At 43.4% G+C, this 14,759-nt stretch overlaps 1 protein-coding gene across 1 annotated transcript in view; it reads left to right on the top strand.

Annotated features, from left to right (window-relative positions):
• The window catches only part of dnah5l (dynein, axonemal, heavy chain 5 like), a 327,807-nt gene that overhangs the window by 101,322 nt on the left and 211,726 nt on the right, over positions 1 to 14,759 (top strand). Inside the window, exons 31-34 of the mRNA XM_078200347.1 lie at positions 1,782 to 1,893; positions 4,936 to 5,064; positions 9,070 to 9,269; positions 9,961 to 10,114. Of these exons, the coding sequence (XP_078056473.1) occupies positions 1,782 to 1,893; positions 4,936 to 5,064; positions 9,070 to 9,269; positions 9,961 to 10,114 (595 nt within the window). The remainder of the gene's footprint in view (positions 1 to 1,781; positions 1,894 to 4,935; positions 5,065 to 9,069; positions 9,270 to 9,960; positions 10,115 to 14,759) is intronic.

Here is a 14,759-nt window from a genome sequence, read left to right as displayed (position 1 = left end):
TTTATGCTTCAATTGGAGCAAGTTCTTTGTATACTTGACTAGAAAAAATTCTGCATTTGCTTGGATTAAGAGAGGTCTTTGTATGCTTGGTTTAGATAGCAATCTGTACATCATTGTTGGAGAAAGCTCTGTGGATGTTTGGTTGGAGAGTGCTTTTGTATGCATGGTTCGAGTGCTCTTTGCAAGCTTGATAGAGCTCTGCATGAGCTAGATTAGAAAGAGTTTAGCACATGCTTCATTTGAGAAAGCTCTGTGCATGCTTGATTATGGAGAGTGAAAGTTCTTTACATGATTGGGAGAGATAGAGGTGAGTGTAGTTAGAAAGAGCTATGCGAATGTTTGGCTGAAGACAGCTGTGTTAAACACTACGGGTGGGATTTTCCAGCCACGTTCTCCCCAAGACTGAAAAATCCCGCCCGAGGTCAATGGATCTTTGCATGGTCTGTGTCCCGCCTGCTACGCTTCCCATGGTGGGCGGGACAGGAAAATTCTGCCCTACAACATCATTTACTCAGATAATGTTTGAAATGAGCAGTTATCAGTTAAACGCATAGCTATGAGGTTCCATGTTAAGACTTTGGAATCGATAATAATTGAATCACAGAATTGTTATGGGGTAGAAGGAGGCCATTTGGCCCATCGTGTCTGCACTGGCTCTCCAAATTAGCATCATGACTTTGTGCCATTTCTCTGCTTTATTCCCATACTCCTGCACATTGTTTATATTCAAATAATCGTCTAATGCCTGTTTGAAAGCCTCAATTGAAACTCAGACCACTCGTTGTGTGAAAAGGTTTTTTTCTCACACCGCATTGCTTCTTTTGCAAATCACGTTAAATCTGTGCCCTCTCATTCTCGATCCTTCTACAAGTGGGAACAATTTCTCCCTATCTACTCTGTCCAGTTGCTTCATAGTTTTGAACATCAAATCTCCTCTTAGCCTTCTTCTCTCCAAGGAGAACAGTCCCAACTTCTCCAATCAATCCTCATAACTGAAGTTTCTCATCCCTGGAACCATTCTTGTAAACCTCTTCTGCACTCTCTCCAATGCATTCACATCCTTCCAATAGTGTAACACCCAAAACTTTACACAATATTCCAGCTGAGTCTAGCTAGTGTCTTGTATAAGATCAGCATAGCCTCCTTGCTCTTGTATTCTATGCCTCCCTTAATAAAGCCCGGAATACTAAATACTTTATTAAATGCTCTCTTAACCTGCCCTGCCTCCTTGCTTGAAAGTTGGAACATGATGGGTACTTCTTATCAGGTGCTTCAAGGATCATTCTTTTTTTACTTGACAGAAATCATCTGAATTCAGAAAATCCATGGGCAGAATTTTACAATCCCCCGCTGGCAGGTTTGTTGGGGTAAAGTTCCCCGGGTTACCTTTCCATCATCTTTCCACCCACCCCAAGCTGTCAGCAATTGTACGTGTGTTGGGTGAGGCCTTGGGTGGAGGACTGTGAAATTCTGTCCATGCGGTTATGATTTCATAATAGTTCAAATGCAATTGGCCTGTTGGAAAGAACAGGAGTGATTGTTCAAGAGGCTTTCTCCCACTGCTTAACTTTTAGTGTTCCTATTACTGTTTTGCATTTTGTCTTTCAAAAAGGCTGAAAAATCAAATAGAAATTAATTGGTGTAATTTGTGAAGTAATCAAAACAAGTATCATTTTACAATATCTAAGAATATTTTGACATTTTAGACAACAGTTCCTTCCCAATGCACCAACACTATTCTGTTTAGTAGCTACTTTAACTGTTAAACTTTTTGCTTACAGAATACGGAAATTACCCAAAGCCTTGAAGGAATGGCAAGCTTTTAATGACTTGAAAAAGACGATTGATGATTTCAGCGAGTCTTGTCCATTGCTTGAAATGATGGCAAACAAAGTTAGTAAATGTAATCCTTGATTTAAAAAAAATATAAAGGAATTATTCAATTAAATTTAGCAAGAGTCCAACTGTCGCAACCCTTGGACATGTTGTTGCTTCTGAACATTGCGGGCTTGATTGCGGGGGTGGACATTTCAGACCTCCCACAATTTTGTTGGAGTTGGACTGGCTTCTGAGGCCTGAGTGTTGTGAACCATGGAGGAAGCTGTTCTAGATTTGAGAATCTTTTGACAGGCAAGTTCAAAAGGTGTTGCCAACTCTGCATGCCAAAATTAAGTGCTGTGTAATAAATTAAATAGGTTTCTGATGCAGTAACTGATGACAGATCTTTGTTTTTACATGGTAAGTGATCATTAAATTAAGCAGTATTGTGAAAGTGCCAGGGATGGAACATTTAAGTTATGAAGAGTGGTTGCATAGGCTTGGGTTGTTTTCATTGGAGCAGAGAAGACTGAGAGGCGACCTGATCGAGGTGTACAAGATTATGAGAGACATGAACAGAATAGATAAGGAGCAGCTGTTCCCCTATAGTTGAAGGGTCAGTCACGAGGGAACATAGGTTTAAGGTGAAGGGCAGGAGGTTTAGCGGGGGGATGTGAGGAAAAACCTGTTTATCCAGAGGGTGGTGACGGTCTGGAATGCGCTGCCTGGGAGGGTGGTAGAGGCGGGTTGCCTTGCATCCTTTAAAAAGTATCTGGATGAACACTTGGCACATCATAACATTCAGGGCTATGGGCCAAGTGCTGGCAGATGGGATTAGGTGGGAGATCAGGCGTTTCTAATATGTCGGTGTGGACTCGATGGACCGAAGGGCCTCTTCTGCACTGTATGATTCTATGAATTCCAGCATCAAAGCTGAAAGAAGTGGGGATGGGAAGGAGGGTGCGGGTGACCCTGTTTCGTACAGTTGAGACATGTTTCTTGATTTAATTAGCCTTGGCCTGGAGCGCTGTCCAATTAAGCATGGCAGCCATCCACCAAGATCTGCCAGCCAAATCAGAAGAGCAGTAGCACAGCAGCGCTTTAGCTAGTGGTGGTCACCACTGAGACTATCAGCTGTGAGGAGAGAGGCCTTAATGGCCGAGTGCTCTCGAAGAATCGTAAATGGGTTCCGGGGCAGGCACCGTAGATCTGTTGGGTGGGTGGGTGGGGAGGCAGTGGGGGTCAGGAGGGGTGGGACTTGTGAATGGTGATACCATTGCTTTCAGGACAGTCATTAGCACTTTGTCCCTCTGTGGCCAAGGAGTGCACATAAAGGAACCCTGTGGGAGGCCACCAGGTTTCACTCAGTGACCTTCCCAAGCTGCAGCCAGCATGCCTGATATGGACAAAATGCCTGCACAGGCGAGTGCTCCTTAAGTGGCCCCTTAAGTGGCTCAGTTGGCCTCCCAGTGGGCAGTTGATCTTCCAACTTCGAATTGCAGCTTGGAAACTTACCAGCCTTTTGATGATGGGCTGGGAGGCAGGAAGGCATCAGGGGTGATGCCCAAAGTCTTCCCTTCTTCGTGCTGCAGCAAACTTATAGCAATTAACAATTCAAAATATTATCAGTATAATACCATTTGGTGTAGAAGTTAACGAGGGAGAATTACAGCTGACAGCACTGCCTGGCATCAGGCCATAAGCTGATGATTGATATTTTGTGATGATAGGCCATTGGTGCCATTAGATTTGAATTTCACAGAATTGGTGCAGGAAACATTTGTCACAAATTTCCTGCTTGTGATTAGGCTTCATGCACTATGGGTCAGATTTCCCTTTACTGTGCAAAAGCAGGTAGAATGATATCAGAGAAAGGGAAACATTTCAGACAGTAAGCCCCACTGTTAGATACTGCTGTGTTTCCACCCCAAGTTAAATTTCTGTCCACTCCATTGCCTCAGAGTGCTGTTGGATTCTACTCCATGGCCCACAAAATGCCAGAGGGAGTGGGCAAACCCTGGCCCTTTGCTCTGTTTCACTCACATGGGCCCTATTATTCCTTTTGCCTCCACCACCCTCAAATTGCCTGGTATGCCTGGCAGATGATGAGAGTAGGAGTTGGGCGGAGCAGTAAATTTGATCTCTGCAAATATTAGGAGAGTACACGGTAGAGTACTCATACCACACTTGATCTGCTCTGGACGAGTCACTTGGGACTCCTGAAACAAATGCTCTACTTTTTTTCTATGTTTCTACTTGGTGCTTCAACAGAGCAAATGAGCCCGAGGAGGGCACAGCCAAAACCTCAAGGACATCTTCAAAGCTTCCTTAGAGGAAAAGCATCTCATTGCCGAGAGCAAGCTGTTCCAAATGTCAACAGCGAAAGGAGCATGTTGCAACTTGGGCACCCCCTCCCACCCAGCCACCTCTCTAACCACCATCTCCTCCACCTGTAACAGAGACTGTAGGTTTTGCTTGGGCTCCTTAGTCACCTGAGAGCTCATTTTTAATGTGGAAACAAGTCCTCGACTCTGAGGGACTGCCTAAGAAGAAAAAGGGTACCCGTCCTTTCCCTCCAATCTGACCTGGATCCCTGCCAATGCCCACAAAGCCCTTGCTCTAGCTGTCTTCAGAATTCTTGCTGCCTCTTTATATATGAATCAAAACTCTACACATCCTGGTATTGACTTGCCAAATTGTAGAAACAAAAGACTACACTAGGAGGACTTGTTGAGCGATATCTTTGGTTTATTTGTTCCAAGCCACTCCCTTTGGCTTTGCACAAAGAAATCTTTTGCTGTTTAATCTCTTCTTCTCTCCATTTTATCATAGATTTTCCCTTTATTCCTTATTTCCATTCTTCTGCCTTTCATTTGCTCAAAACCTATTAAATTCTGCTGAAAGATCAGTTAACTCTGTTTCCCTCTCTGCAGATGCTGCCAGATCTATTGAGTATTTCTGTTTGTATTATATATTTTCTTGAATGTTTTGCCTTTATCAGTCAGTGTTACTTGTGCTATTCAAGTTTGAGAAGGAAAGATTAGTAACAATTGTTCTTCATTACAGGAATATAAACACTTTGTGATAATTATTGTATATTTCTCTCTTGTTCTGTAGGCTATGATGCTAAGGCACTGGGAAAGAATTGCACAGGTCACAGGTCATACTTTTGATGTTGAATCTGATCAGTTTGCTCTCAAAAACATAACCGAAGCTCCGTTACTAAAATACAAAGAAGACATTGAGGTAACGTACTTATTTTCTATCCTTTTAATTTCTTTCAAAAACAGCAACATCGTTAGATAGGATAGCACCCGGCCATTAACGAATAGGAGTGGAGTAGAAAGTAATAAGGTATTAAGAGTTTTCAGCATAAAATTCAAATTCTCTTCCTGAACCTGGTGATCACTAAGGCAGACTTTTGTCTGTTTTCATAACTAGTAATTCGCAGAACAGGTCTCTAGTCTGTCACCAAGAGGGAAAGTAATAAAGTCTAAATTAGGGTACTGTGCATGCATGTGAATGTGCTGAATATGGTAAATAAAAATAATTAGTTTCAGCCACAGAAGAACAATGAACAGAGAAAAGTGCAACACAGGAACAGACCCTTTAGCCCTCTAAGCCTGCACCGATCATAATGCCTGCCTAAACTAAAGAACAAATAACAAAGAAAATTACAGCACAGGAACAGGCCCTTCGGCCCTCCAAGCCTGCACCGACCATACTGCCCGACTGAACTAAAACCCCCTTCCTTCAGGGGACCATATCCCTCTATTCCCATCTGATTCATGTACTTGTCAAGACACCCTTAAAACTCACTACCATATCCGCTTCCACTACCTCCCCCGGCAACAAGTTTCAGGCACCCACTACTCTTTGTGTAAAAAAATTGCCTCGTACATCTCCTTTAAACCTTGCCCCTCGCACCTTAAACCTATGCCTCCTAGTAATTGACTCTTCCACCCTGGGAAAAAGCTTCTTACTATCCACTCTGTCCATGCCTCTCATAATCTTGTAGACTTCTATCAGGTCTCCCCTCAATCTCTGTTGCTCCAGCGAGAACAAACCAGGTTTCTCCAACCTCTCCTCATAGCTAATGCCCTCCATACCAGGCAACATCCTGGTAAATCTTTTCTGTACCCTCTCCAAAGCCTCCACATCCTGGTATTGTGGCGACCAGAATTGAACACTATATTCCAAGTGCGGCTTAACTAAGGTTCCATAAAGCTGCAACATGACTTGCCAATTTTTAAACTCAATAACCCGGCCAATGAAGGCAAGCATGCCGCATGCCTTCTTGACTACCTTCTCCACCTGCATTGCCACTTTCAGTGACCTGTGTACCTGTACACCCAGATCCCTTTGCCTATCAATACTCTTAAGGGTTTGGCCATTTACTGTATATTGCTTATCTGTATTAGACCTTCGAAAATGCATTACCTCACATTTGTCTGGATAAACTCCATCTGCCATTTCTCCGCCCAAGACTCCAACTGATCTATATCCTGCTGTATCCTCTGATGGTCCTCATCGCTATCCGCAAATCCACCAACCTTTGTGTCGTCCACAAACTTACTAATCAATCCAGTTACATTTTCCTCCAAATCATTTATATATATTACAAACAGCAAAGGTCCCAACACTGATCCCTGAGGAACACCACTTGTTTACCCCAGTCCAACGCCGGTATCTCCACATCATGAACACCACTTGTCACAGCCCTCCATTCAGAAACACACCCTTCCACTGCTACCCTCTGTCATTGACCGAGCCAGTTTTGTATCCACCTTGTCAGCTCATTTCTGATCCCATGCAACTTCACCTTCTGCACCAGTCTGCCATGAGGGACCTTGTCAAAAGCCTTACTGAAGTCCATGTAGACAACATCCTCTGTCCTACCCTCATCAATCATCTTCGTCACTTCCTCGAAAAACTCGATCAAGTTCGTGAGACATGATCTCCCCTTCACAAAACCACGTTGTCTCTCACTAATATGCCCACTTATTTCCAAGTGGGAATAAATCCTGTCTCGACGAATCCTCTCCAATAATTTCCCTACCTCTGATGTAAGGCTCACCGGCCTGTAATTACCTGGATTATTCTTGCTACCCTTCTTAAACAAAGGAACAACATTGGCTATTCTCCAATCCTCTGGAACCTCCCCTGTAGCCAGCGAGGATACAAAGATTTCTCTCAAGGCCCCAGCAATTTCCTCCCTTGCCTCTCGCAGTATTCTGGGGTATATCCCATCAGGCCCTGGGGACTTGTCTACTTTAATGTTTCTGAAGAACCCCAATACCTCCTCCTTTTTGATCTCAACATGACTCAAACTATCTACACATCCTTTCTCAGACTCATCATCCACCAAGTCCTTCTCTTTGGTGAATACTGACGCAAAGTACTCATTTAATACCTCGCCAATTTCCTCTGGCTCCACCCATAGATACTCTCCCTTGTCCTTGAGTGGGCCAACCCTCTCCCTGGCTACCCTCTTGCTCTTTATATATGTATAAAAAGCCTTGGGATTTTCCTTAATCCTGCTGGCCAATGCTTTTTCATGACCCCTTTTAGCCCTTCTTACTCCTTGCTTAAGTTTCTTTCTACTTTCCTTGTATTCCACACTTGCTTCGTGTGTTCCCAGCCTCCTAGCTTTGACAAATGCTTCCTTTTTCTCTTTGACTCGTAAAGAAACCATAAAGAACAAAGAAAGTCCATAGGCATGACTCTATGTGAAAACATACGATGCTGTGGCAATGAAAGAGACCTGCTCCAAAGGACTGGGTATTAAGTATTCAAGGGCCCAGATATTCATCCAGTTGGAAAGACCCACTTCCAGGATTCCCACCCCCATTCCTGGCACCCCCAATTTTCACTGGCATGATGACATGAAACTTGGAAGCATCATGAACCATGAGGAGGATAGTGTAGATCTTTAAGAGTATATAGACAGATAGGTAGAATATGCAGACAAGTGACAGATGAAATTTGATGTAGAGAATTGTGAGGTTATTCATTTTGGTAGAAAGAATTCAAAGAGAAAATATAAAATATAGGGTACAATTCGAAAGGGAGTTCAGGAGCAGAGGATCCTGGGTATATTCGTGCGTAAATAATTGAAGGCAACAAGACAGGTTAAGAGTGAGGTGAATATAGCACACAGAATCCTGTGCTTTATCAACATAGAGATTGAATACAAAAGCAAGGAATTATGTTAAAACTGTGTAAAACACTGGTTGGGTCTCAATTGGACTATTTATCCAGTTCTGGGTGCCACATTTTAATAAGGATGTGAGGACATTAGAGAGGGTGCAGAAAAGATTTGCGAGAATGGTTCCATTGATGAGGAACTTCAGTCACGTGGAAAGATTGGAGAAGTTCGGACTGTTTTCCACGAAGAAGAGATGGTTGAGTGGAGATTTGATGGAGGTATACAAAATTATGAGGGTATTGGGACAGAGTAGATAGGGGGAAACTATTATAATTTGTGGAAAGATCGAGAAACAGATGTTAAATAATTGCCAAAAAAAGCAATGAGGAAAATCTCTTTCACACAATGAATGGCTAGCACTGCCTGAAAGTGTGGTGGAGGCAGGTTCAATTCTGGCATTGAAATGGGAGTTGTATCACTCTCCATGAAGGAATTTTTTTCAGGGCAACAGAGAAAATGTAGGGAAATGGGGTGAGGTGAATTGCTCCTTCAGTGGGCCAATACAGACAGGACAGGCCCCAGTGTTCTCCTTCTGTGCTGTAACCATTCTATGATATGAGTATGGTAGTGTAGTGGTCTGCAACCAGGAAGGTATTCTAAAAACCTGGACTAATAGTGCAGAGAATTTGAATTCAAATCCCGTGAGAATATTAGAATTATCATTTAGTTTAAAAAATAAGAGTGTCAGTAATAGAGAACATGAAACCTTCAGATTCCAGCTCATCTCGCTGCTCCCACCCTCGCAACCCTCCTCCTCCCCCCCAAAGCCCTTTTCCCATAACTGTGCACCTTTTCTCTTCAGATAATTGCCCAAAGTTTCACAAATCACTGAGTCGTACATAAAAACATCTGCCATGGTTCAGGAAAAAGGCCTCCCAACGCATTTTCAGTTCAACTGAAGATGGACAATAAATCCCAACCTTGCCGTCAATGTCTACATTCTGAGAATAAATAAAAAATAATTTTTCCATATAATTAAATTTGAATAGACATTACATTCAATGTATTGTGCCAGTTACTAAATAAACAAAAATGCTTTTCAGGACATTTGTATTAGTGCAGGAAAAGAAAAGGATATTGAGGCCAAGCTGAAAGCTGTAATTAATGAATGGAGTGGTCATGTCCTTACCTTTGCCCCGTTCAAGACGAGGGGTGAGTTGCTCCTGAAAGGATCAGATACCACAGAGAATATTGCACTAATGGAGGACAGTCTGATGATACTTGGTTCATTAATGAGCAACAGGTAACTGGATAATAGTGTATATTTTTTGTAATGCTAAAATAATGGAATTGAATCATAAAACAATAACTTGTTTAAAGGTTCACCTGATCGAAATATAAAGATCAAACAGTGTATAAATATCCTTTAATTGAAATATGGCTGTTAAACCATTTTCTCGTATTTATTTACTGAAATATTGTAATAACCTTTCTTTTATTCACCCGAGGTTGGAAAATGTAATAGATTTTTAAAAATGTACGGTTATTTCTAACGCTATAGTTCACATTCAGCTTGAGGTTTAATTATCCATTGAAAGATTAAAGGTTGGGATATAATTATTCTATGTCATTGTTCATGCCAGTGGCTGAGTCAACCAACTACAAGTCTAAACCTCTACTTAGATCATTGCTATGGCTCTGAGCACTTCCTTGGCCTGCTGTGTTGTATGTAGTACACTTAGGTGTGATCCTCAGGGGAGCAAAACACTTTGTAAATCTAGTTTTCCAAATGAAGTTACTATTGAAATTTTCAAAATCCTGATGCAAATGGATATAATTTATCCAGACAACTTGTTTCATTTTATTAGTGATTTGATCAAGGGGCACAAAGGAATAGTTAGAAACCTAAATGGTAAAAAAAAGCTACATTAGTGTTAAAGCATTTTTGTTGCTGTAGATGAGTTTTTTTCTAAGATGTGTTACTTTGCTGGTAGGTACAATGCACCATTCAAACCCACTATTCAACAGTGGGTGCAGAAGCTCTCAAATACCACAGAAATAATTGAAAACTGGCTCACAGTTCAGAACCTTTGGATTTACCTGGAAGCCGTGTTTGTTGGTGGGGACATTGCAAAACAGCTGCCGCAGGTTTGTATAATCTGGGAAAGTAAATCTTTTGAGAATTTCATGCAGCGCTTTCAAAATTATAATTTTGTTGTCTTCGCAATTGTTGTCTCAAATGAAAGGGGTCAAGTAAGTATTAAGCAATTGTAAATATGAAGATAATTGACTAACAATGATTATTCTTAAATGTGACATAAAATTTCGGAGCAAGAGCCCTTTGAGCCTGCTCCACTTATTCAATACAATCGTGGCTGATCTGATTTTAACCTCAACTCCACATTCCTGCCTACCCCCAACAACCTTTCACCCCCTTGTTGATGAAGAATCTATCCATCTCTGCCTTAAGAATATTCAAAGACTCTGCTTCCACTGCCTTTCAGGAAGAGAGTTCCAAAGAATCAAAACCCTCCGAGAGAAAGAAATTCTCTTAATCTCGGTCTTAAATGGGCAACTCCTTATTATTAAAACAATGACCTCTAGTAATAGATTTGCACAAAAAGGAAACATCCTTTTTCTGATACTATCTCCAATTTTCCTTGTAAGCCATGGTTTGACCACAATTTCCTTACCACTCTTTTTAAATGTCTGCCGTTGCCTGTCCACTGTATTTCCTTTCTGTAATGTTTCTAAGTCCATCATGGCCAATTTAGGCCTCATGCCATCAAAGCTACCTTTATTGAGATTCAAGACCCTGGTCTCAGAATCAACATGTGGAGATGCCGGCGTTGGACTGGGGTGAACACGGTAAGAAGTCTCACAACACCAGGTTAAAGTCCAACAGGTTTATTTGTTAGCAAATACCATAAGCTTTCGGAGCACTGCTCCTTCGTCAGATGGAGTGGAAATGTGCTCTCAAACAGTGCAAACAGACAAAATCAAGTTGCAGAATACTGATTAGAATGCGAATCCTACAGCCAGCCAGGTCTTAAAGGTACAGACAATGTGGGTGGAGGGAACATTAAACACAGGTTAAAGAAATGTGTATTGTCTCCAGACAGAACAGCAAGTGAGATTCTACAAGCCCAGGAGGCAAGCTGTGGGGGTTACTGATAATGTGACATAAATCCAACATCCCGGTTTAGGCCGTCCTCATGTGTGCGGAACTTGGCTATCAGTTTCTGCTCAGCGACTCTGCGCTGTCGTGTGTCGTGAAGGCCGTCTTGGAGAACGCTTACCTGAAGATCCAAGGCTGAATGCCCGTGACTGCTGAAGTGCTCCCCCACAGGAAGAGAACAGTCTTGCCTGGTGATTGTTGAGCGGTGTTCATTCATCCGTTGTCGTAGTGTCTGCATGGATTCCCCAATGTACCATGCCTCGGGACATCCTTTCCTATCAGGTAGACAATGTTGGCCGAGTTGCAAGAGTAGGTACCCTGTACCTGGTAGATGGTGTTCTCACGTGAGATGATGGCATCCGTGTCGATGATCCGGCACGTCTTGCAGAGGTTGCTGTGGCAGGGTTGTGTGGTGTCGTGGTCACTGTTCTCCTGAAGGCTGGGTGTTTGCTGCGGACAATGGTCTGTTTGAGGTTGTGTGGTTGTTTGAAGGCAAGAAGTGGGGGTGTGGGGATGGCCTTGGCGAGATGTTCGTCTTCATCAATGACATGTTGAAGGCTCCGGAGGAGATGCCGTAGCTTCTCCGCTCCGGGGAAGTACTGGACGACGAAGGGTACTCTGTCCACCGTGTCCCGTGTTTGTCTTCTGAAGAGGTCGGTGCGGTTTTTCGCTGTGGCGCGTCGGAACTGTTGATTGATGAGTCGAGCGCCATATCCTGTTCTTATGAGGGCATCTTTCAGCGTCTGGAGGTGTCTGTTGCGATGCTCCTCATCTGTGCAGATCCTGTGTATTCGGAGGGCTTGTCCGTAGGGGATGGCTTCTTTTACGTGTTTAGGGTGGAAGCTGGAGAAGTGGAGCATCATGAGGTTATCCGTGGGCTTGCGGTACAGTGAGGTGCTGAGGTGACCGTCCTTAATGGAGATGCGTGTGTCCAAGAATGCAACCGATTCCGGAGAGTAGTCCATGGTGAGTCTGATGGTGGGATAGAACTTGTTGATGTCATCATATAGTTGTTTCAGTGATTGTTCACCATGACTCCAAAGGAAGAAAATATCATCGATGTATCTAGTGTATAGCATCGGTTGAACGTCCTGTGCGGTGAAGAAGTCTTGTTCGAACCTGTGCATGAAGATGTTGGCATATTGAGGTGCGAATTTGGTCCCCATGGCTGTTCCGTGTGTCTGGATGAAGAACTGGTTGTTGAAGGTGAAGACATTGTGGTCCAGGATGAAGCGGATGAGTTGTAGAATTGCATCTGGAAACTGGCAGTTGATGGCATTGAGTACTGAGGCCGTTGCAGCAATGCCATCATCGTGGGGGATGCTGGTGTAGAATGCCGAGACATCCATTGTGACGAGGAGTGCTCCTGGTTCAACTGCTCCATGTGTGCTGAGTTTCTGTAGGAAGTCTGTAGTGTCGCGACAAAAGCTGGGTGTTCTTTGTACAATGGGTTTCAAGATGCCCTCGACATAGCCGGAGAGGTTCTCGCACAGGGTTCCATTGCTTGAAACGATGGGACGGCCGGGTGTGTTTGCCTTGTGTATCTTTGGGAGGCAGTAGAGATCTCCAACGCGTGGAGTACATGGGATGAGAGCACGGAGGGTGTTTTGAAGGTCCGGATCAAAGGTTTTGATCAGAGTGTTGAGTTGACGGGTGTGTTCTTTGGTCGGATCTGTGGGTAACTATCTGTAGTGTTCCTCGTTGTTCAGTTGTCAGTACACTTCTTTGCAGTAATCCGTTCTGTTCAGTATGACGATGGCCCCTCCTTTGTCTGCTGGTTTGATGACAGAATCAACTACATCACTATCCACCTGATATCCTCTCAGCATCTACCTTGTCAAGCTTGCTGAGAATCCTATGTGTCTCAATAAGGTCACCTCTCGTTTTTCTAAATTCTATTTAGTTGTGTTGTGCCATTGATATTAATGCAGTGCAGGGTTGGGACCTAGAAATGTTTTAGCTGGTGAGTTCCCACTCCTGAAATGAAAATTTGACGCCTGGAGTCAATTCTGTGTGTTAATTGCTTTTTCTGTGAGAAAAGCTTCGTGATCTGCCTTCAAATTTATGTTTTATTAGTTTGAACCTGTGTTCCCCTAGTCTATCCTCCAAGTTTAAAGTAATATATTGTGGATTTTCTTTATTCATTACATTAACCTGTTTAAAACCTCTATCAGGTTACTTCTCAGAAACCTCCTCCTGGACTAAGACACAAGTTTTAAGGATCAGCTTCATGCCTTTTCTGTGCATTGTCTTCAGCACTTGAGTGACTTGATTGTATCTCAATGGTCACAGTGGTCAAGGAAAGCAGAGCACTGTAAAGTTTCATTTCAGATTTCAGTGTCTTTTTTATTAGCTCCATAGTCCAACATTCCATTGACTTTTCTTTCTTCCTCCTTTCTTAAATAAAAATGTTATTTCCTATTGCAATTTGCTACTTTCTAACGTGCTGAGACCCTTAGATAATCCAAGGAATTTTGAAAGGTGCCTCTACTTTCTCTGCAGTCACTTATTTTAAGGCTCTAAGATGCAGGCTATCTGGTCCTGAGGACTTAGCAGCCTTTAGGTCGAGTAGTTTTCCCAGCACCTTTCCTGTGGTGATGGTGATGGTTTTAAATTCTTCCCTTCCTTTCACTTCTTGATTTTTAAGTATCACTGGGCAGTTTTCTAAGTCTTCTCCAGTGAAGACAGATACAAAATATCTGTTCATTGCCATTGCCATTTCCTTGTTTTCCATGATCAATTCTCCAGACTCTCCCTTAGGCCCTGCCGTTTCCAGGCCCCACCCCTAGGCACTCTCCAGAGCTCGGTGAGCACTGCCAGTGTGCCAGGCTGACAGTGCTAGTGTCCCAGGCTGGCACTGCCTAGGTGCCAGGCTGGCATGCCAGGCTAGCACAGCTTTTCCACCCCCACCTCCCGGGGAGCTTCAATGGCCTCCAGTCCCACTGGCGAGGCCATCACAGCAGGTCCCTGTTGATGGAGAGCATATGTGATCCCCACAGAAGAGGACCTTCACCAGCGAGGTTGTTAAGGAAAGTGAGCCTGGACAATTGCGTCCCGACTCACCAATAATATTTAAATCCAGATTTGAACGGATTTAAATATTGAGATCTGGGCTTTGCGTCCTTCCCAGGAACCTAACTTTCCACCTTTTGCGATCTTATCGGCTCATCCCACCTATCGACCAGTGGGACAAGAAGATAAAATCACCCCCTTAGTCTTTCCAATAGTTAATTGGAAGAAATGTTTGCCTGTCCAGTAATGACTGGCACACAAGCAGTCAAGAAGATTTAGAGATAGTGCAGGCCAGGGTCAAGAGAGATGGTGGGCAAGTGGAGCTGTGTGTCATCAGCATACATGTGAAAACTGATGAGGGCCGGAACTTTCCAGCCGTTCATGCCAGCAGGATCTTCCAGTTCCGCCCGCCAATGGTGTATCCCCAACGCAGAGGCTGAATTCAATGGGAAACTCCATTGACAACATTGAGACCAGAAGATTCCTCCACAAATCAATGGCGGGCCATCTCCACCACAGCGAAATACGTGGTAGGTTGCTTGGTAATTCCCTCCCATCGTGTTGTTAGATGATGTCGCTGTGGGGCAGCAGCATGTAGCTTAG

Source organism: Mustelus asterias, chromosome 2 (assembly GCF_964213995.1).
Source record: "Mustelus asterias chromosome 2, sMusAst1.hap1.1, whole genome shotgun sequence".
Classification (NCBI taxonomy): domain Eukaryota; kingdom Metazoa; phylum Chordata; class Chondrichthyes; order Carcharhiniformes; family Triakidae; genus Mustelus; species Mustelus asterias.
The sequence above is the reverse complement of the archived record's forward strand: the minus strand, read 5'-3'. Positions and strand labels throughout refer to the sequence as shown.